This window comes from Scleropages formosus, chromosome 2 (assembly GCF_900964775.1).
Source record: "Scleropages formosus chromosome 2, fSclFor1.1, whole genome shotgun sequence".
NCBI lineage: Eukaryota > Metazoa > Chordata > Actinopteri > Osteoglossiformes > Osteoglossidae > Scleropages > Scleropages formosus.
Window position 1 is genome coordinate 14,791,441 of NC_041807.1, and position 23,079 is coordinate 14,814,519.

Sequence of the window (23,079 nt, forward strand, 5' to 3'; positions counted from 1 at the left end):
TCAGGAAACTAACAAAGTATCGCCCGATTGTTAGTGTATTCACTCATCTTTACTACAGCAATTGGAATTAATGGCCGTAAAACAGCGACAAAACACGCGGTGCAGTTACTCAGTAGCGAAATGGATACAGATATGGACAGATTAATCGCACGTGTGTGTGAAGGAGACTGCCAGTCGGAACTATTACATGTCATAAATTAGTACAGTAAAAAGTGTAAACTTGCCAGCTGTCAATGAATAGCGGGAAAATAATTCACTTAAGGAATCAGGAGGTATCAGAGCGGGCGAGTCTCCCCCAGGACTGAGGCAAGCAAATCTATTTCCACTCCCTCAATATTTCTGCATAACTCCAATACTAGTACTATTTCTAATATGTTTTGCCCCCCCTAGAATCCGACACTTTTTGTTGCGTCACAGACCCGAGCCTTCGCGGACATGCGGAGGAAACGCCCGCTGCTCGCTGAATCACACGGGTTCGAGTCAGTGTCTCACTGACACTGTGTGGTCCCACGCTTTACACACCTATAAGTTATAAATCCTTTATTTTGTGCTCATAGCGAGTGATTATCCAGGACTTTAGGTTTTTTTTTTTTGGACGAAACCACAACTTGCTGGTTGTGGAGTGTACCTGTGCCTGTACCTGTACCTGTAGCCGTACTCAAGCTCCGTACGGAGGAAGGTTTTTTTTTTTTTCAGTGGAGAGACATACGTCATCAGCGACTGAGTTTGGAGACTTCAGAGTTTTCCAGTCATGGGAAGAAGAAATGCATCGACGGATAATGAAAACTTCAGTTTTGTCAGTAACGTTGTCAAATATTTGCTTTTCTTTTTTAACTTTATATTTTGGGTAAGTTTTTAATTTTTTTTAGGCAATTTATCCTTTCATATACCCATTCAGAGGGGGCGCGGTGGTGCAGTGGGTTGAACGGGGTCCTGCTCTCCAGTGGGTCTGGGGTTCAAGTCCCGCTTGGGGCGCCTTGCGATGGACTGGCGTCCTGTCCTGGGTGTGTCCCCTCCAGCCTTATGCCCTGAGTTGCCGGGTTAGGCTCCGGTTCCCCGCGACCCGCATGGGACAAGCGGTTCAGAAAATGTGTGTGTGTATACCCATTCAGGGTCAGATCATTATGTTTTATATACATTTAGTTCTGTATGCAGATGGTTGCCATTAATAACCTACTATAAAAACAGCCTGATTCTGAATTAGCTTAGTCCTTCCAGGAAGTTAATTGTCTTCCTTTATTTGTAAGTGACAAAAGTGACAAAAGCAACTATTTTAGTAAGGTTCCTCTGGGCGTATTAAATACCTATCCAGCTGCTGCAGAGTAAAATGCCTGTGTTACTTTGGACTAAAGTGAAATTCATAGCCGACACCTAAGTGAGTTTTATTTCTGTCATTCCTTCATTAGTCTTACTCCCTTTTCCTGAAACATCCCGACCTGTTAAGACAAAAAGTTTAGAACTGTTTCGTAATTCAATGGTTCTAACTGGAATATGTGTTCAAGTAAACTTAGAAGGAGTTTCAAATTGAAAATACTGTTTTAAACATAAAAAACAGGCCCAGCATTTAGAACCGTATGGCTGCAGGAAATATTTTGATATATTTTTATATATAAGATAATATAATGGATAATCAACATACAGTACGGTATCATTCTTCTTCCTACCTGCTTAAACCGAATCTCTGAAATTGAGAAAAAGCGGCCTGATTAGGTTGATTAGGTTATTTTTTCTCTATCACTTTTGTAGGAAATCTTACAAAAAAGTAAAAACTTTTCAGCCATACTTATGAAAGTTGCTTTGAATAAGCCTGACCCTCCTATCTGTGGCTCTGAAAAGCGTGGGAGAAGGCTCAGTGGTCACCTCTGTTGCTTCCTCTAAGATTACCCCCTGATTTAAGATGACTATTTAATTATTTATATAGTATCTTACCACTACGTCTTTCTCTCTTATGTGCCACTTACTGGTGTAAATCTGTGGCCTGAGGGGAAGTTCTCACACTAGAGGCGAACAAGATCTCTCAGCCAGTTAGAGAGAGACTGATTAGTACAGTGTCTCTGGTTCCACATCAGTTGTTTCATAACATCCAGAAATGTCTATGATTTGCTTTTGTGAAACTTGAATGCCAGTTGAAAAGCAGCCATTCACTTATGAGGGCTCAAGGTAGACAAGGACCGGCACCTATTTATGCTCACTGCCAGAAGTCTGCCTCCATACCATGCAATTTATGTGACACCTTACCCCAGGAGTGGGCAATTAATTTTCCCAAGGGGCCACATGAGAAACTGGGACTGTTGTGGAGGGCCGAACCAATAGACTGAACTTAATTCTGATCAATACTAATTTTATCGCTTCATAAAAAGCAGTTAATTGTATGGTTTTGATTAGCTGCTAAGGGGGTGCGGTGGTGCAGTGGGTTGGGCCAGATCCTGCCCTCCAGTGGGTCTGGGGTTCGAATCCCACTTGGGGTGCCTTGCAATGGACTGGCGTCCCGTCCTGGGTGTGTCCCCGCCCCCTCCGGCCTTACGCCTTGTGTTGCCGGGTAGGCTCCAGTTCCCCGCGACCCCCTATGGGACAAGCAGTTCAGAAAATGTGTGTGTGTGATTAGCGGCTATGCGTAAACATGTTACGTTAAGGGTATGAAAATGTGGAATATGTCAAATAGAGCAGTAAAAAATAGTAGAAAAGCCAATCATTACACCACTCTTTCATTTTATTTTTAACATAACATACTTTTAACCTTCACAAAAACAATACTGAAAATGTGTATGTTTTGCAATATGTTAAAGACCAGCAATTAATTAACTTTACACAAAAAGCAATAAGTGCTTTTGATGTTTTTTGGTTCTTTTTTCGTGTTCGGTGAGAAAAATCCAGTCTGTCTTGAGTTTGAACAAGTGCACTGAAGTCTGTTTGAATGTCTGAGGTGGATATGCAAAGGACAGCTGACAGGTGATCATGAGTTAGAGAGGATCTGTATCTGGATTTGTTGAACTTCATCACTGAGAATGTTTGTTCACATATGTACGTAGATCCAAAGAGAACAAATATCTTTTGAGCATGCCTCCGCATGTGTGGAAAGTTCTCCTCTTTGAGATAAGAGTAAAAATCCAGCAGTGATACTGACTAAAAGTGCTTTGCCAGTAGTGTATCAGACTGCATGTCAATGAGTTTGAGCTGAACATCGCTGGATGTATTATCCACGCTGCAGGGGGAAAATGAAAAGTGCAACAAACTATCTCTGATTCAGTGCTCATGCCCTGATGAATTTAACTATTTTAGTTACAACATCAACATGGTTCATTTTTACACTGACTTACAACACACACACACATTTTCAGAACCGCTTGTCCCATACAGGGTCACGGGGAACCGGAGCCAACCCGGCAACACAGGGCGTAAGGCCGGAGGGGGAGGGGACACACCCAGGACGGGACGCCAGTCCGTCGCAAGGCACCCCAAGCAGGACTCGAACCCCAGACCTACTAGAGAGCAGGACTGTGGTTCAACCCACTGCGCCACTGCACCCCATGACTTACAACACCTCCTGATATAATACAATGTAAAAATACCAGTTTCTGGGTTCATTTCAGTCACTTCATCCTGCATCCGCTTCAAAAGTCCGACGATTTCCCCGTCAGATTTGGACAACCATCCGCTGTAATACCTGCCAGTTTGTCCCGTTTCAGTCCCAGCTTGTCCAACTATGCATTTACCTCCGTGAACAAATCCCTCCCTGCCTGTCGTCGTCCCTGTTGTATTCTGTACATGCGTATACTTATTTACATTTGATTTCTAATTTCCGATTGATCTCTCGCGGGCCGGAGAGGGACAGCCAAAGGGCCGGATGTGGCCCGGGGGCCGTAAAATGCCCAGGTCTGCCTTACCCTATCAGTATTTGTTGTATTTTTATTTGACTTTTTATCTAGCAAAAAGCTGACCCACACTCAGGGGCAATAAACACGAACTTTTTCCAACATGATAGTTACCATGTGAAGACTGGATGTTTATTTGGGCTGAACGTGGTGTGACATAGTAGCAGAGGACATTAACAGGGTGTGCATGCATTTGTTTGGTCGTATCTCAGATTAGACCAACAAACTCTGTGAGATTCAAGTCCAAAGTATCCTATTTGTGTATCTGTGTTTGTATTTGTTTGTGTGTAGTTCAGGAAGAATCAAGGCCCAGGTAAGTGTTAGCTTGTTTCAGGCACACGGTGTCCTGTCAGCTCCAGCACAGGCTCCTGCATGTTCCTGAATTCCTCCAAAGACACATGACTTTGATGTAAACTCAATAGTGAAATGAAATTCCCAGTTGGGTAAACTAAAATGCAATAGTGAATGCATTTCTTTTTGTGTAAATGCACCAAATCTCAATGTCCCTTCATTGTTTTTGCTGTTTCCACAGGTCATTTCCATGGTGATGATATCCATTGGTCTGTATGCCAGGATGGAGAAACATGCTGGTAGGGTGCACCCCAATGAAGCAGTGATTTACTCTTTGTGACCTTAAAATTAATGGAAAAGTGCTGTGAAAAAAAATAGAAAATCAAAACCTCTGTAGCTTCCCCCAGGCAAGGAATCACCATGCAAACAGAGTCTTATGATCTCCACCTCTAATGAATTCTAGAGTTTTAAGGGTTTATGGCAGCTCCCCCTTTCTTCTGCAGAGGCAGTGACGGCCTACATGTCTGTGGACCCGACCATTCTGCTTTTGGTTGTTGGAGTGCTCATATTCTTCCTCACCTTCTGTGGCTGTGTTGGCTCCTTGCGTGAGAATATCTGCCTGCTGCGGACGGTCAGTCAGTAAGAGGGAGGATCAGAAACAGAATCATTTGTATGCTGCTTAAAGAATTCTGAAGCAGCAGGTCACTTAAAACCAGACATCTCCATTCTTCTGCAGTTCTCCATCTGTCTGATCATCATCTTTCTGCTGCAACTGGCCATTGGGGTCCTGGGTTTCATCTTTTCTGACAAGGTACTGTGTACCTTCCTAAGATCACCTGGAGCACAGGTTCACATTTCCACTCCAAGGCTATAGAAACTCAGGAACTTCTGGGAGTACACCCCATTTTACATGCAGCACAAGTCAGTTTATACTGTTCACCCTGACACCCTGTTCAAAGCATTTGACTTTGATTGCATAATCTAGAAACCAAGTCATGGGGAAATATATTAAAAGTATTAACTGTCTGAAATATTTTAATTTGCTTCTAAATACCACTGGAGAGTTGCAAACATCTCATGGTACAACTGAGTTATAGAAAATTCCCTAAGGTAAAGTAATATATTATGTTTATATATTTTAATATGCCTTGGACACATGACAGTTATACAGTACACAGATATTGTATTTTTGGTTATCATTATTTCAGTTTGGTGAATTATCTGTTTACCTTTACTAAAAAAGGCTACACCAGAAATCGTGTTACTGACAAGGTGATGTTCCTCTATGATGCTATAAGAAATCTTTGCACACTAATTGGATGGCATGGTGGCACAGCAGGTAGTGCTGCTGTCTCACAGTGCCTGGGTGGTATGGGAGGACATGGGTTTGATCCCCACTCAGTCTGTGTGGAGTTTGCATGTTCTCCCTATGTCTGTGTGGGTTTCCTCCCGCAGTCCAAAGACACACTGTTCAGGTTCCCCCATAATGTGCGAGTGATGGAGAGTGTGTTCCACTGATGTATGGATGAGTGACCCAGTGTAAGTAGTGTATCTAGTAGTGTAAGTCACCTTGGTGAATAAGGTGTGTGGGCTGATAACTCTATGTAGAGTTCATTGGAAGCTGCTTTGGAGAAAAGCATCTGCTAAATAAATAAATGTAATCCTGCGAACTTATTTCCTATTTATTTTAATGCCAAATGTAACTTTTGAATACCGTGAACATATTTTCCTAATGTTACACTAAAGCTTGCAAGCTACTGTTTCCCACTTTAGTCCTGTTCCTCCTTTTCATGGCACACCGCTACCTCCGACTGGCACCAGGAGAATAGATTATACGACCAAAGATGTTTATTGATTACACAGCCACAATGACTGTTAAGGACATACTGGCTAGGCATCAATCCTAATCTAAAAGGGTATTCTGGTCATATATCCATCTACATATCACACCTGCATTGTCATCCTTGCCTGCTGAAGGATGTCAGTGTCAGTGTGCATGAACTGCACATCAGTGTAAAAAAATATTACGCTGAGTCTTCTGTTGTGTAACTAGCTTGCTAACTATCCAATAACTAGGTAACAAGATCAGTTTGCTTTCTAATGAGAAATTAAATGTCAACACGAGAATATCATTGAAATAGCTGTAAACAAAAGTTAGCTCGTGCAGCAAATTTTATCATTTGTTTTCAAACCAATGTTTCCAAATATCTGGTTTTCATGTCGTAATTGAGCCATTACCTAGCTAGACAACTATCAAATCAGCTGAAGTGACTCAGTAAAGCAAGTTTATAACATGTGACTAACCGGTGGGTTAACTAGCAGACTGTGATCTCTCATTTATTTTGTATTTATCTGATTGGTCTATTTGACATTATCCAATTTTAATGGAACAGCAGGTGTAATTTCTTGAAAAAAAATGCATAAATATTTTTTTTTTCCCCATGAGTAAAAAATGTATATTGAAAGTGTTCATGTTCCTAGTGGTTCAAACAATTAAGATGCACAATTTGAATCAAAGTAACTTGAAGCTTCAGTTGTGTTTCGACCTGTCTTTTTTTTTTTTTACTTTTCTTCAATTAAATTTTTGGAAAAGTATTTTCACTTGCATACCCACCACTGACTGAGCGATCAAAACAAAAACTGAAAAGCATTTTATACAGCGAAAATGACAGCAGTTCATTGTTCAAGAGAGGATTGAGAAGCTGTGGCTCTTGGATGCTCCCTGCTGGAAGATGTGTGTGCTTACCCTTGTGAAAATTTATTCATTCAGATGATGCTTTTCTCCAAAGTGACTTACAAAGTTATTACCTACAATTATTTACCCCTTTATACAGCTGGGTAACTTTACTGGAGCAATTTGGGGTAAGTACCTTACTAAAGGCCTGAAGGTGGGACTGAACCCTGTAACATATCGGTCCAAAGGCAGCAGCTCTAACCACTACATTACCAGCTGTCCGTTACAGGTTGAGCCAACAGAACCTCAGGTAAATCATCATCTCATTGTAATTGTGCACAGTTATCTCTCTCTCTGGGGGGTGCGGTGGCGCAGTGGGTTGGGCCGCAATCCTGCTCTCCGGTGGGTCTGGGGTTCAAGTCCTGCTTGGGGTGCCTTGCGGCGGACTGGCGTCCTGTCCTGGGTGTGTCCCCTTCCCCCTCCGGCCTTACGCCCTGTGTTGCCGGGTAGGCTCCGGTTCCCCGTGACCCCGTAAGGGACAAGCGGTTCTGAAAATGTGTGTGTGTGTGTATCTCTCTCTCTCTCACACACACTTTTCTATCCATCAGTTTAGGGAAGTAGGTGGCAAAAGAGGTGGCACTGGGACACACTGTCTGAGACCACAGGACACTCACTGTCACACAAGATTTTGCACTGTGGGAAGAAACCACCACAAAAGTAAAGAAAACATAGAAACTCCACACAGACAAACTCATGGCCTGGAATGAGCGCTACCCTCCGAGCTTCCATCCTGGCCCCTTTACCTAAATGCACACATAGCTGTTTTTATAGAAATTCAAAAAGATGGGGAGAACTACGATGGAGAAATTGAGATTCTACGTATTAAGTTCCTGTCCGTTAATTCGACGTGACTTTTCTACGGGGATTGTCAGGCAGGATTGTGTATTGCTGAGAACTACGGCCTCTGGTTAGTTAACACACATTTTTCTAACAGGAACTCTGGATAATGCATTTAAAATGTAACAGTGAAACATCTCTAAATCTCTTTTGTTCGAACTTGATTTCTGTTGAACACTGAGACACGAACATTTCAGTAAATTGTCCTAAATACACGCTTTAACCTTTTTTTTTTTGCAAAGGCCCGCATCAAGGTGACTGAGGTAATCAACAAAGCAATTGTTCACTACAGAGATGACTTGGATTTACAAAACCTCATTGATTTTGGCCAGAAACAGGTAAGACAGCAACGGAGTTTCATATTTATTTCATTGCAGGGATGACATACTGTCAAAACTGACAAAGTGTAATCTATAAATACAGTGACGTGAGACAGAAAATACACCCTTGTTCAGTTCAGTGGTTTTACTTGTTCACGTTTACATTTATCCATTTAGCAGACGCTTCTGTCCAAAGCGACGTACATCTCAGAAAAAGTACAATTTATGCATTACATCGAGAGAAGGAGACATAGCTGCAGACAAGAAGGTCTCAAGCAAACCTAGTTTGTTCCTACCACTTGCTGTACCGAGGTTCATCATTCAAGTAGGTGCATAAGACACAGACAAATCCCGATACCCACACCAATTTTTTTGTTTTTTTTTAATTTTTTTTTAATGTTAAAACATAACTAATACTCGTATAGCCTTTAAGTTCCATCAGGAGAACAATATAACCTTGTGTGACCTATAACAACATATTTTACTGTCATCATTTATTCAGCCAAAATGACACAGGGCGCTGATATCCCAACATAAGCACCTGTGAGAAATAACTTGCTCTCGTGTCTCTTCTCTACCTCGATCTCTCTTTCCTCCCTGTCCTTTTGGTGTGTGTCAGACCTGTTAAGAATGTGTGTGCAAGTTGAAGTTCCTGTTTGACTTTTCTCTCTTTATGCTCAAGGGCAAACGGATGCGACTGAAATATCACATATCCCCCCTATATCCTCTCTATATGTATAACCAATCACAGTGTTCTGTTGTTTAACATTACCTTTTATAGTTTTGTCCCTAGACCCCGACTCACTTTCTAAACCAATGAGAACTTATTTCTTTGTTCTGCAAAATAGTATATAATCTTTGTGAACATGCAATGAACTTGAGGAGGATTTGGAACGAAACACACTGCTGGTTCTTGTGTCCTACTCCTCCTAGCGATCACTGGTCTCTGGTGTCCGGACGGCTCTGAGGTGGCAGAAGGCTGAGATAGAAATTAAAATAATTTCTAATCTAACAGCACAATTGGCTCACCTACTGCGCAAGTCATTTAGTAACTTTTCTGCACTGTAACACTACAAATCCCATATAATATCCTCAAAGGTTTTTTAATTTTTCATGCTCTGACAGTATTTACACTTATTTATTCAGCTGATGCTTTTATCCAAAGCAAGTTACAGTGTTAAGCTACTTGCAGTTATTTCCCCATTTATACAGCTGGGTAATTTTACTGGAACAATTCAGGGTAAGTACCTTCCTCACGGGTGCTACAACTGGAGGTAGGATTTGAACCTGCAACCTTTTTGGGTCCAAAAGTAACAGCACTAACCGCTATGCTACCAGCTGTCTTCTATAATAATGTGAATTATCCCACATTGTTTAGTTCAACTGCTGTGGGGCTGTGTCCTTCAAAGACTGGACCCAGAATATGTACTTCAACTGCACCCTGGAGAACCCCAGCCAGGAGCGCTGCTCTGTGCCATTCTCCTGCTGCCTGCTACGTAAGGATGAGGTATTTATCCAAGGTTCCCTGACCGCTCTACAATGCACACTTATGGCACACACGCGTATCCCACCTGTCACATACCAGTGGCGCTTTTGTCACTGACGGGAACTGTATAGATAATTTATTTGCGAGGCTTTCTTCATAGTCAGTATGAATCTTACAGCCCGAGTTATGCTTTCAGTATCAGTCATTTCCTTTGCTGAACATGTGCATGGTACAATTTTTATTTTTTTACTCTTCAGAGTATTTGCATCGTTGTAAAAAAAAAAAATGCTGCCCTATGCTGAGAGAAGGTAAAATACGTGTTTTGGCTTCACTCTCACTAGGCTATCATAAATAGGAAGTGTGGCCAAGGAAAGCAAGACCTAGACTACCTGGAAGCAGGAGACTTCATTTACACCAATGGCTGCATTGACAAGCTTGTCAACTGGATTCACAGCAATCTGTTCCTGTTGGGTGGCATTGTGCTGGGCCTGGCCATCCCCCAGGTGAGTTCCACTGAGCCATCCTCTGCACAGATTCCACACCTCCATAGTGTCCCGATTCCAGGATGCATACACTATTAAAAATACACTTCTGCCCCAGAATGTATTGATAACTGTGGGTTGCTGTGACCTACTGGGGTTGCACCCTCAACGGACACACTGTTCAGTACCTGTCTTGGCCTGTTTCCTCTTCATCTGCAACAGCTGGTGGGGATCCTCCTCTCCCAGATATTGCTCAACCAGATTAAGGATCAGATCGAACTGCAGAAGTACAACCTCCATCGCTCCTAAGACCCCATGCACTGAACGGAAGGCGCCACAGTCACCACCCAGCGCATTTCACCGTGCGACCACTTGTGTATGGGGACACTTGTGAACAGTGGAGGAGAGCGGAGTGACAGGTGTGATGTGGGAATAGTATGCTACCAGAAGAGAACATGGAGCCTTGATAGTCATTGCCTGAGGAAGATGATATGTCCCAAATATTTCAAGTATTGCATTCCAGTTCAGAGATAGCTGCATATCTGTACAGTACTCAGTGTTTTTAAATACTGATGCACAGCTATGGAAGGTTACATGCTCCCTACCTATGTACAGTACATATGTGATATAGATATTTTTGTATGTTATGTAAAGTCCATTTGCTTTTGTTATGTGGGATTGTGTAACAGTATAGAAAAAAAGGAGGGATGTCTTTAAAACAAGCGCATTTCTCTTTTTTGCATATCTGTCTGCTTGATTCATATCCATATCTGCATTTTTAAAATTTCTTTTATTTAAAATAAACAAACAACATCATTGAAGGATCTCTTGTGAGGGAAAATGAGTTAGAAAAAGACACAGGCAGGTTAGAAGCTGCTATAGTTTTGGTTCCCCTCAAAGTTCACCAGATCCCCAGCTGCAGTGTTCTGTGGGTGTCTGTTTCGGTAGCCTGGGCAGTCTGACAAGTCCTGACCGCAGAAGTCTTTTGTTTGTACTCTCGCACGGCAGCAGGAAAGAAGCCAATGGAGATTAACTAAAACAACACACAAATGCATATTTTACACAGAAATAAATGTGTATACTGTAGTTTTTTTAAGTTATGTTTCATGGCCTAAAAAACTTCTAAAAACCTAGATACTTTGGGTATGTATTTACATGGTGTAACCATGGCTAAATATTACAGCTGTTTTATAACCCTAGTAGCACAAAGATCATTTCTTCAGGAACACTGCTTATCAGTTCTACATGCAAATAGAAGATATGCTGCATTTTTTCTTCAGTTCTTTGAGCAAACTTCATTTTATGGTATTGCAAAAAGGTTTGGTGATTGTGTTTTGCATGCCACTTGTGGTTTTGGTTATATTGCAGTATCGGGGGCTGCTTCCTTTTGGGAAGATTTTTGAGAAGTAAGCTCAGTTGTTTTTTTTTTTTTTTATTTTTACCAAGAACCATATACCGTACACGGTTATGTATGTGGGTAACTTAAAAGCCGTAGCACATACCAACTAACCAACCACTTGTCCCGTGCGGGGTCATTGCAAGCCAGAGCCAACCCAGAAACACAGGGTGCAAGGTTGGAGCGGGAGGGGAAACACCCTGGGCAGGATGCTAGTCCATCACAGGGCACCCTAAGCAGGATTTGAACCCCAGACCTGCCCTACAGTGCACCGGCCAAACCTGCTGTACCACCACATCCCCTACCCTAGCACATTCACTAAAAAAATGGGAGCATCCTTGGGATTTGTAAAGCTGAATGCTCCTGCAGAAAGGTGTCAGCCACTAATTGCCTCCTACGGTCATCAGATTGAATCAGTAAAGTCGTTTGTCACCTTTTGGTTAAATTTATTGGCCATGCACACCTGCAGTACATCTGCAAAGGGTGCTCCAAACACTGGTTATTTAGGATAACAAACACAAAGAGGGACATTTAACCTCTATATTAGCATTTTCAATGAGTGATTTAGAAAAATCCTCATTGATCCGTTTAGTATTTGGATTTTTTTTTTTTTTTGGGTTGTTGCTCTCGTAACGTCACAGCCCCACCTGTGCGGTCTCCAGTCGGGCTGTGAACGCGGCGCGGCGTTAGCAGTGCGGTGGCACCTTTCACTACACTTCCCACCATTCCACAGCTGCACGCACCGCTGAGCCCCGCCGGCTCCGCATTCTCTCTCTCCCTCACAGGGACGCGCACGGAGCCATGTCGTCTTCCATCCCAGCCGTGTCCGTAGACGTAGAACGTCGCAGGCGCCGCTCCACAGCCGACAGCCAAGGTGAGGAAGCGGCGTCCGCATCACTAACTAAACCGTCTTTTTTTGCTTTCATTTTAAGTAACTTTACCGCTGTCTGTCTTTCTTTTGCATAGAAATTGCGATGTTTGTTTGCGGATGCTCCGTTCGTGGGTGGGAAAAGGTAGACAGTATTGTTTTGGTGAAAACGACAGGAATTTCAGCGCAGATTTCATTTCCAGAACAACTTGTTCAGTTGCGCCGCGAGTTCCAATCGCTGTACTGCTAAGTGAATAATTTAATTATTAAAAAGTTGTGACAGTTGTTGTGTGAAGAAATCTGAGATCTGATGCGTTGTTGGATTATATAATAATAGTCGGATTTTATTATATTAAGTCTTTTTTGGGGGCAGTTTTAAATTATCAAACGTTTTGATTGAAGTTGTCAAATCAAATGTATTAAATTTAAGAAATATACTATGGCAGTGGAAGTTTCCCCCCCCTTTTTCTTTTAATGCTTTCAGTGAAAGTTTCACTCACTCGGCGGCCGTGTGTCAGAATTCACGATGAAGTTTCTTAACTTAATACTACATTAAACGATATTTTGTTAGACGTTGGCACTGATGTTTAAATGACCCATTTGTTGGCTGTTATAACATTATTCCTTATCCATTTAAAGGTTTTCTGCTGTGTTAAATTCTTCATAGTCTCTCTTTCTCGGTTTATGCTTCGCTCACGACTCACGTGCCCTGGCGCTCCGCAGCGCGCGCGCGCACGCGCGCGTCCTCTTCAGGTGCGAGGCAATCACGCGCAGAACATGGCGCAGGGCCTCGCTCCCCTCCCTCGTATAAAATCCGCTAAGTTGAGTTACTTTCCCACGGTTTTCGGTCGGTTTTAGGCAACTGCGATTTGTACCCGCAGTACATGTAAATGTCAAACCTTTAACCTGGTAAAACCTCGCAGTAGTATGTCAGGTACTTGTCAGATATGACCCAAGTTGTACCCAATTGGCTTGAACTCCCCTGCCCCCCGTCGTGTTTATAAAATGTGTCGTTTCTGTTTTCTATTCTTACCCCTGTTATTTACCTTATCAATCCCTGTTTTCCAGTGCAATGAAACCTGGATTATTCTGAGCAGTGTTCAGGTTGGGGTCTGTGGACAGGTTCCACACTTCACCTCACCTGCCCCCTTCTGAGCTGTAACTAATAGCTGCTGTAGCTTTGTTACTTTATTTTAAAGCTCTCTAGGAAGGTGCGCTTCGAGGGTCTTCCTCCTCTTGTTCTCGTGTGAGATTGAGGCCTGCGTGTTAATTTTGTGTGTTGCAGGCTGCGTGACCTGAACAACTTGTTGACACTTTAAATTTGGTGAAGAACCCCAATGTCTTTTTTTTTTTTTTTTTTTTCTCCCCTCTCCTCCCTTCTGTGGAATCCATTGAAAATGCGATTAGTGATCCCGGTTAGTCTCCTCAAATCCCAACCGAAGGAGTTTAGTAACTTGTGACTGCCGTGAGTGTTGTATTGGTCACGGGCTTTTGCTCTGTGAAAAAATGGATCTGTATTATCCCCTCCCACAGATGAGGTGAAGGCCACGTGAGGCTTGACTTTGTGTGTCAGTCATCATGCAACATTGCCTTTTTATCTCTTGAATTTTCCATTTTAGTGTATATGATGATCTGAGTTGTGTATGCATATACAGTTTTAATGGCAGATGTTACGGTTAAAAAGCAACTTGTGTAGTTTACAATTGTGCTCTTTCATGTACTTTAGTTTTCAAGCTAATCTGGGGAAACTTTGCTCATCTGCTGTACTGTTTCTCTTGGGGTTTAATGGACTAACCCTTGTTATACCTACTGATGGGGGTCGCGTGTGTGAGGTCAGAAAGGTTAAACTCTTATCAGTGCTTTTGATAAGCACCGTCTTTGCCTGTCTCTCCCAGAGCCACCGTGGGACCACGAACCAAGGGGTCAGCGGCGTGGCTCACTGTGTGACCGTCTCTGTGTGGGTAGCCTGCACCCAGAGCTGATGGAAACAGTCTCTCCAGCCCTGTCCTACCAGCAGAGCCAAGCTACCTCCAAATGCCTGTCAGGACAGAGGAGTGAGATTGCTTCTCTTTTCTGTTGCAACGTTCAGTTTCAAGCGGAAGTCTCCCAGACAACCATGAACACTTCCCTCAGTGTCAGAGTGCATTTTTCATTTCCCTCTACCACTCAGCAGTGTTCCCCTCTGCACAATTAGATATTGTTGGTGCATTCCTCATATAATTCCATTGATTAAGCAAGATTTTTGGGTATTACAAAACAAAGTACTGTATATGAATTAAATGTAGACTTATTACTGTTCTTGAGCCAAATTGACACACTAAACCAAAGGTCAGTGGTCTTCCTGAAATATGATCACTTACACATACATCTGAATTTGACTTTAATTCTAAATGCTGCTTTGGTAACGTATGCTTGTTTAATGGGGGTATTAGAAAAACTGTACTTTGAAAATTACATGTCCCGACCTATATCTTTTCATGCGTTTGTGAAATGCATTTCTCCAAAGCATTGTACAACAAATCTGCTAAATTCCATTTATTTTAAGACTGCTCTTCTCACGCAGTGACGCTTGCAGCGCTTGAACACAGGTGCTCTAAATGAATAAACGTAAATGTAACTGCTGTTTGTGCATTATCCTGCCCTTCCTTTCCCTGCTGGTAGGGTACTCCTCTCCTTCCCGATGTCCCCACGGCTCCACTGAAATGTGGGATGATGGTACCTGTAAGACCACGATCCGGGCAGAGAATGAGGTGGAGGCACACAAGCAGGTCAACAACTACAGGGTATGTAAAGTCTTGCACCCTGGTACCGCTGACACCAGGGCTGCGACAGGTACTGGCTCTGTTGAAAGAAGCTTACATCATTTATGTCTTTCAGTGTGGGTGACCACCTTCAATCGTTGCCTTTGTAGAGATTTTTTGCGTGCTAGTGGTTGTTAGTGCCTTAGTGAATTACCCAGTTGCGTGATAGTGATGTGCGTTTGCTTGTGTTGCTTGCATGCATGGCAGTGATGTAAAAAATGTAATTTTCTTCAGTTTGGATTCAGGAAGTGGAAGAGCCATGTGACTGAGCGGCCGTTTGAAGATAGATCAGACATTGTGAAAGAGCTTTACTCTGAGCTCAATTTTGTAAAACCCTACACAGGTATATGAAGAAATTCCCTGGTTTTATTACTTTGAATCTAACATTAAATCATTTGTAAATGTGACCACCTTTCTTTTCCTCCCTTGTCTTTCCAGGTTCTTTAGTCACATGTGGAAATATCATATATGTTCTTCTTTTTGCATGGTGGATTTCCCTGATGTACATGTTGGTTAGCCTCTTGATGTTTCTCACAGTGATTGGTGTCCCCTATGGTATGTACCACTGTTGCTGCTAATTGGCAATTTAATAATTACTGTACTGCATTACTTTTTGGCCCTAACTTTACTTTTCCTTTTCTAGGGAAGCTTTGCTTGAAATTGTCTTATTACTTTTTGTGGCCATTTGGGAAGTCAATCCAAAAGGTATTGACAACTAAATGTATTTTTAATGTTAACATATTTACCCTAAAGATCTGATACTATTTCAATATCTGCTGCAGCAGTTGTGTTGTTGTAAGAATTATCTATTTTCCATGTCAATCTGGGATGCATTCATTTTCCTTAAAGAAGATGGCTTATTCTCAGAACATGCACAAATGTATAAATGAGGTTCAGCATGACAAGATGAGGACACACTATGGGGGGGGAGCAGCACCTAGCAAATTAAAGAGAGGATTAAGCTGCAGGAAATTCAGTAAACTCATAAAATGGCAAAATAATAAATTCTTGAATGCAGATAAATTGTGACAAAACTGAAAGAATGACTTAACCAAAAGATGTTATAATAGACAAGTTACGGCAGCATGAGAGCAGGTCTCCTATTCTTATGGTTTGAAAATACAGTACAGGCAGTCCCCAAACTGCGAACTAGTTCCGTGTCCTCAGTCTCTAAGTCAGACCTTAACACAAGTTGGAATGGTTTGGGTGTGGTGGGTATCTACCGTCAGTATGTCAAATGTTTGGCTTACTATATCGTGTGCCTTTCTATGCATAAAAAAAATTAAACACCTTGGATACACTAAAACATGTTTAATATAATACAGTAGTTATATTTATTATTACATTGTATTTATGATAGACATAGAAAGAGATGATAAATGTTACTACTGTGATGATGAACAGAGGACACAGAGGAGGCTGGACCCAAGTGCAGGCTTGTTTATTCAGAATCAAAGGATTTGATGTGTTCTCATGGTCGGTTGGTTGACGAACTGAACAGAGGTGAGGATCTGAAATTGTAGTTGAGGGACAAAGCAGGCGGTCATTATCAAGAGATGGGGAATGTGACTGAGGAACGATGACGGACAGGACTTGGAAGAGCGGAGGGAGGAAGGTTTGAGAGCATGGGGGCGGGTGTCTGGAGTGAGATTCTGCAACTGGAAAGAACTGTCTTTTGTAGCTGTGTGTGTGCGCGTACGTGCAAAACATTAAAGAAACTTTAATGTTCCCTTTTCCATTCTTCATTGGCATTTCACCTTTCTGTTTTAATATGTACTCTTCAGTTTCAGTGGTGATTGTTTTCGTTTTCTTGGCTGCATCACCATCATTTGCATCACATTTAGGCTTTGGTGCCATGGTTATGAGGGTAGAAACAAAAATTAAAGCCAAATACAGTAACACGTGACACTTAACAGCAGTGTGGTCCAACTGAAAAGAACCAAGTCTTTGTCTTATGTCAGCCTCACGCACCCAGCCCACGAGCTTACAAACCACTGTAGACACCCAATGTTTTGTTGCGCTTTGCAAAGTAGCGCCTGTTTGTTATAAACCATTGTATATACAGTAACTCGAATTTTTAATAGGCTTAATTATAAAGTTTTCATTTGATTGTTACTTAAGGGTGATGAATCACCTTCCAGTTAGTAAGGAGGTGGTTCGTAAATACGGGTTGTTCGCAAGGGGGTGGTTCGTTACTTGGGGACTGCCTGTAAACTCATCATGGATTTCATGTCTCACAAAATCAGCATAGCAGTGCAAATCTTCCTTAAATCATTTTGTAACAGCAAGAGGGTGAAAAGAGGGGTTATTTTGGCTGGAGCACTGTGGATTTTAGAGAACTCATCCATTGAATTTTTCCTGTATTTCCTTTCTCGGTGACCAGGGCACCAGCATGATGAAGAAGTGCTGCGTGAAGTTCCCCAATTGTGAGGCTATCCCAGAGGTTGATGAGGTCAAGGAGACTTCCCCTCTGCTCAAGTCTTTCTCTGCTGACCCACTAACCCAATGCACCCAGAGCCCTCAAGACTTCGAGAGGCCCCAATACTGGGTGAGACTGCCTGCGTACCACCATAATGACAAGCAAGATTGGACATACCAGCTCTCCCCTTTGTGCCAAAACATACCCCTTAGCTGTAGGTCCCTAATGTAAAGTGATCAGGGTGTCATGAGAGTATTTTTCAATTTGTCTGGTGTTATAAGGAATCTAAAGATGGGTGTTCGGTGGGGGGTTGTTTCACAGCGCCGCATGAGCACATATGTATGGCTGTTTCTGGGCTACCCGCCCCTGTGTGTGGTACATATCCTGGCCTGCCTCATATCCTGGATGCTGGTCTTCACCATCCCAGTGGCCAAAATGAATGTCAGGACCATGGCCTCCATCCTTGTCTTGTCCCCTGAGGAGGTCCACATTACTTTTCCTGGCAGAGTAAGTGCCTGTAAACTTGCCCCAGTACAGTTGGTGGTTGGGAATGACCCCGAAAAATGTTGATCAGCTGTGCACTAGGGCTTTCCTAAGACCTTGTCAGGCTTCAGTCACCAAGAGCGTGCTACGTTACTCTTAAGCCATATAGCCCTCGGAGAACTAGTCAGAACCTGGTTATGTGAAGGTGGTGTTACTTTATTCAAGTTTTTTTTTTTTTTTTTGTGGTTCCTTACTATTCCTGTAGTCTTACTTTGAGTTGTTTTTCAGAATCAAGGCTGTGAGACCAAAACTCTTCTCTGTTGCTACCATGCCTTCAACTGGTACTACTACAAATACGCAGTAGATGGGATCAACGTATTTGCTGTCAGTATCCTTTGTACACGGGCAACAATGTTAATGGAGAAATACATTTCTACATCGCTGTCTTCTTTGGTTGTCACTGTGCAGTTTGCTGTGTTCCTTAAATTCCTCACCTTCAGATCTACTGCCTCTGGTCATCATTACCCTGGTGATTGGCTACGCAGATGAAGAGAATCGCTTTGTCAGCTCAGAGGTCAAATTTGTCTGTGCTATAAGTTCAATTATGCCACTATCATACTATATCGGCATGGGCATTGCCAGGTAACGCTGATGACATGTTTCCCTGAGCTCTCTGCCCCTTAGTTCTGCCCTCCAGGAGGCCTCTGATTCATACCTGGCTTTGTTTCCATTCCAGTATCTCGGCACAAAGTAACTTTGCGGTGGGTGCCGTAGTGAATGCCACCTTTGGCTCCATCATAGAACTGACCTTCTACATCACAGCTCTCCTCCAGGGACACCATGCAGGGACCAAGTGCTATGAGGAAATTGTCAAATCTGCCCTTACAGGAACCCTGCTGGGATGTATCCTCTTTATTCCTGTAAGTATCAGATGTTCATGTCACATCTACCACAGAACCAACAGCAGAGAGCACAAAGTTGCATATACCTTGTCAAGTGAGTGTAATGTCCTCTGCATGGGAGGCCTAGCTGCATTTATGGCTGTGTTTCTCCAGGGGATGTGTATGATTGTCGGTGGCTGTCGGCACCAGGAGCAGAGGTTCAACAGCCGTTCAGCAGGAGTCAGCTCCGCTTTGCTTTTCATCTCAGTGGGAGGTAAATAGAGACTTCCTTCCATTCCAAGATCAATGTGCGTGTCTGTTCTCTCAGGTGATCATTCCATTTTCTGGTGTCTCTGCAGGCGTGTTCACTCCAACACTCTTTTCCAAGGCTTATGGAAACCTGGTGTGTGATAATTGTTCCAATATTGGCATCAATGGCAGTGACTCCTTGGCCTGCAAGGACTGCCACTACGACCTGGTAACCTCCTGTCTTATTGCCACACTTGGCCCTTTTACGTTCATTTGAGGCAATGATCTATTGGAAGAAGAATAAAAGTTTAAATTCTTCTGTACTAGCCTTTCAAAATGGCCAGTTAACATTCGTGTAACGTCTTGCAGGTTGTGCCTAAGTTTGTATTACCAGTGGCAACTACTTTTTGGAATTAATTGAGGTTTCATTTCAATCCAGTAGTAATGCCCAAGTTTTCCTTTTTCCCCCCCACAGAGTGAAAATAACTATTCCCTTTTCCACAGCCACATCGAGTGAGTGTTGAATCCTCAGTATAAATTGTAACTGTTTTCTTGACAAACATAGTCACTTAAATCTTAATTTGAACAGCCTTTGACCACAAAGTCCTGAACCAGTGTGCTATGTCCTGTAGGCCACTAGTTTACACCGTCTCCATCCTGCTGCCTGTCGCCTACCTCACCGGCCTCATCTTCACACTGAAGACACACTCGCACATCTATGACATCCACATCAGTGGCTGCCAAGGTCAGTTTCCGGGACACAGGGAAATGGCATGAGACAGAAGTGATTGGGATGAAACAAGCACAGGTAGGTCCTATTAGTGTCAATGTTTTTATCCATGCTCTGTGTCAGTGTCTGGGCATCACGGTGCGGTGGTGCACTGGTCTAGGTGGAGAGCTCTGCTAATCCTCATTGTGGCCACCCTGCTGATGTCTGCTTGTGCTGACCTGGTCACTGAACATCTGAAGCCCATCCTGGTGAACTCTAGTGTCTCACAGGTAGGCTGCATAATTTATCATTCATAAAAACATTGATAGCCCAGGTTGCTCTTTGTGATGGCAAATTTCTCTTAAATGTATGGGAGAGCTGTAGTGTGACTTCAGACAACTGAAGTACAGCATAATGGTGGTTTATCTGTCCTTACTGTAAGGGAGTCATGCTTGGGATCAAATCATAACATGTAGTTCATTCTTAGTTGATGTCTAAGAACAGTATCAATCTGAATAAACAACCAGACACACGGGAAATTGTGGGTATGTGTTGAAGTGGCTCTCCTTTAATCTTCTCCTTGTTTATCAGTACTTTATTGGCGTCACTGTGCTGGCGATGGTGCCCGAAATCCCAGAGGTGGTCAATGGAATCCAGTTTGCCCTTCAAAACAACATGAGTTTGAGGTGCATTCCTCCTCAGTTGCAGATAACTCTGCAGTGATTATAAAAATGTTTGTTCATCATACTCCAAAGCTGTGTTAATGTCAGCTGTGTTCTGTGCTCATTCCAACTCAGCCTGGAAGTTGGAAGTTGTCTAGCAGTCCAAGTGTGTATGCTGCAGATCCCCCTGCTCATCCTGTTTAATGCTTTCTATGTAAGTTTCCTTTCAGCACTTTATTGCAGTTCAGCTGACATGAAGATTGTAGATATGTAAATTTCAATGTTTATTTTGATTGCTGATTTGATATTGTAATTTGTTTTCAAACCCTCATGTTACCTTTTTTTTTTTCTTTCCCCTCCTCTCCCCGTTCCATAGGATGTGGGATTTGTGCTGATATTTAGTGATTTGCACCTTTGGTCCAGCATCTTCAGTGTCATACTGGTCAACTACATCTTCATGGATGGGAAGTCAGATTACTTTCAGGGTAAGCAGTTTGCCTTGATGGCTGTTCACTCAACTCATGTATTTCCTTTGGGGGTTATGCATCTTCTTAATAGTCTTAATATTAAATGGAATCACTTTTCACATGTATGAAAGATATTTATTTTTATATGTGCCATTAATTGTAGTAAATGAATGAGAGGTATGTGTTTCATGAAATTGTGCCCCACCTGGTAGGTACTGCTCTGGTTGCAGTCTACCTCATCCTTCTGGCCCTCTACTTTTTTGCTCCCTCTCCTGCTGGATGCTGAAAAGGCTGAGGAACATCTTAGTTATGCCTTGTTTCCTGCTAACACTTCTCACAAAGTCCAAGTTGTTGTGACTTCCTGCTGTATACAGAAAATGAGCAGTTTCCTTGATTGGTCACACAATGGTTTCTTTTTGGATGTCTTATCAGGGATATAATTTAGGAGGGACAATTATATCTTTCAGTGTGAGGCTCACTTTGGGGTGGCATAAGTCTGCTGTTACTTGTAGCAGTTACCCACACATTAAATGGACTGGATGAGATGTTTAATAGCATATGGTGTACTTGATTGTAACTTAAAATACTTTGTTTTTTAGTGTAACTGAACTGTTTCAAGAAGCTAGTGAAAATAAAACATTTTTGTAAATTTAATGTTTTACTAAAACAATGGGAAGTCAAGTTTATGCAGACTAAGTGCACATCCTATTAATGCTTTAACTCAATTAAAATATTCTGCTACATTGTGTAAAATCTACTGCTTTTGCATTAGTGGCTTTTTTTTGAGTTATAAGGTTACATTCAGCTCAGAGGGATGGCTGTAAAGGATTTCTCATGCAAGGGCAAGACTGCTTCACTGTTGCAAAGTTCCCATACCCTCTATATATTACATTTGGCCTAGTTGGAAATGGATGATTAATATTGCTGCATACTAATTATTTGAAGCTGATCAGAAGGAAGTGGTGTTAATGATCCTGATATCCCCTCTAGGGTTAATGTATGAAGCAAAGTATATAAAATACTTACAGTACAAGTTTATTTTTTCATTTCAGCAATGAGAACACAAAACAATTACAAGTACAGATATGTAGTGATTGCCTTAAAACCATTTCCTGCATGGCCAGGGATGGGACTTCAGTCCAGGAAGACCCTCTTCATCACAATGATTCAGATAAAAACCTTAAGCACACTGGGTTCTAGTTCCAAGCTTAAGAAATGGAGGGAGAAGTTTTTTTTTTTTAAAAAAAAAAAAAAAAAGGCAGGCACAGAATTTGTAATATATGACCACAAGGTGAGGAAGATCCTTTACATAAAAAGCAGCTGAGAGAACATGACAGGAAGTACCAATGTTTTGTACCAATGTTTTGTACCAATGTTAAGCAGCATTTTTGTTTTAAAATCTGAGGGGTTTGTTAATCACCACCTTCAAGCAGTAAATCCTCCAGACAGGAAGAAAATTCCATATTTGAGCTGGTTTGCAAATCATTCCTATTAAAGTCCTAATGACTAACATGCACAGCGTAGTTTTGACAGAGGATATGGGCATGCTAACCTGTGTCCAAAAGGGCTTGAATGCAGAAGGATGAAGTTAAGAACTCTGCACAATATCCATCTCTTAATTCCCCATTCATAATATTAAGTGTGTATATGACCCCAAGTTTGAGTCATAAAAAAAAAAAAAAAATTAATCCATGAAGGTGCAAGAGGACATTGATATTGAGATTCACAAGCTAAGAATTATGGACCAAAAGCTCAGGACCCAAGTACACATGAAAAATAAAATCCTTAACGTTGAAGATTAGACTCCAGAAGTTTGTTTGGGGAGTCACAAGAGAATAGATCTATATTCTTGACAAATGTATGGAAATTGAATTAGTGCAAGCACACTTCCTTGAATTTGTTTTACTCTAAGATAGTCATGGCACTTTGCAAAGCGTCACAGCCACATACAGCTTGATTAATTGAAGTCTAATCCTAGCAAACAGATTGAGTCCTGTAGGGGAAAAAAATCCTGCTGCTGATCCTTCCCACATTATTGTGTAGCATTAACTATTGCTAAAGATTTGTACAGATAAGATTTAATTTTGAAAGGACCCCTTCAAAAGTTTTGAAAAAATGTATT

At 42.0% G+C, this 23,079-nt stretch overlaps 2 protein-coding genes across 2 annotated transcripts; both read left to right on the forward strand.

The window, feature by feature from the left end:
* The first annotated feature begins 236 nt into the window (after positions 1 to 236).
* Positions 237 to 10,994, forward strand: tspan33a (tetraspanin 33a). The gene is made up of 8 exons (XM_018747095.2): positions 237 to 847; positions 4,405 to 4,462; positions 4,667 to 4,794; positions 4,900 to 4,974; positions 7,977 to 8,072; positions 9,433 to 9,561; positions 9,882 to 10,043; positions 10,245 to 10,994. Exons 1-8 carry the CDS (start codon positions 752 to 754, stop codon positions 10,329 to 10,331), a joined length of 831 nt encoding a protein of 276 aa, XP_018602611.1. The 5' UTR covers positions 237 to 751; the 3' UTR covers positions 10,332 to 10,994.
* Positions 10,995 to 12,052: 1,058 nt separating this feature from the next.
* On the forward strand, positions 12,053 to 22,193 carry cax1 (cation/H+ exchanger protein 1). Its single transcript, XM_029248141.1, has 20 exons — positions 12,053 to 12,292; positions 14,182 to 14,340; positions 14,948 to 15,069; positions 15,322 to 15,430; positions 15,526 to 15,642; positions 15,731 to 15,792; positions 17,471 to 17,635; positions 17,828 to 18,013; positions 18,278 to 18,377; positions 18,490 to 18,631; positions 18,726 to 18,909; positions 19,045 to 19,144; positions 19,230 to 19,348; positions 19,595 to 19,632; positions 19,752 to 19,864; positions 19,973 to 20,118; positions 20,420 to 20,514; positions 20,626 to 20,704; positions 20,867 to 20,975; positions 21,170 to 22,193. The coding sequence occupies exons 1-20, from the start codon at positions 12,220 to 12,222 to the stop codon at positions 21,241 to 21,243; spliced, it is 2,292 nt and encodes a 763-aa protein (XP_029103974.1). The 5' UTR covers positions 12,053 to 12,219; the 3' UTR covers positions 21,244 to 22,193.
* The last annotated feature ends 886 nt before the right edge of the window (positions 22,194 to 23,079 follow it).

Excerpts from the sequence above, each read along its gene's own strand:
- tspan33a (XM_018747095.2), top strand. The coding sequence starts at position 752 with ATGGGAAGAAGAAATGCATCGACGGATAATGAAAACTTCAGTTTTGTC. Across the intron at positions 4,975-7,976 it reads GTTTCATCTTTTCTGACAAG|GCCCGCATCAAGGTGACTGA; the intron begins GTACTGTGTACC and ends TTTTTTGCAAAG. Across the intron at positions 10,044-10,244 it reads TGGGCCTGGCCATCCCCCAG|CTGGTGGGGATCCTCCTCTC; the intron begins GTGAGTTCCACT and ends CATCTGCAACAG.
- cax1 (XM_029248141.1), top strand. The coding sequence starts at position 12,220 with ATGTCGTCTTCCATCCCAGCCGTGTCCGTAGACGTAGAACGTCGCAGG. Across the intron at positions 14,341-14,947 it reads ATGCCTGTCAGGACAGAGGA|GGTACTCCTCTCCTTCCCGA; the intron begins GTGAGATTGCTT and ends CCCTGCTGGTAG. Across the intron at positions 15,643-15,730 it reads AGTGATTGGTGTCCCCTATG|GGAAGCTTTGCTTGAAATTG; the intron begins GTATGTACCACT and ends TTCCTTTTCTAG.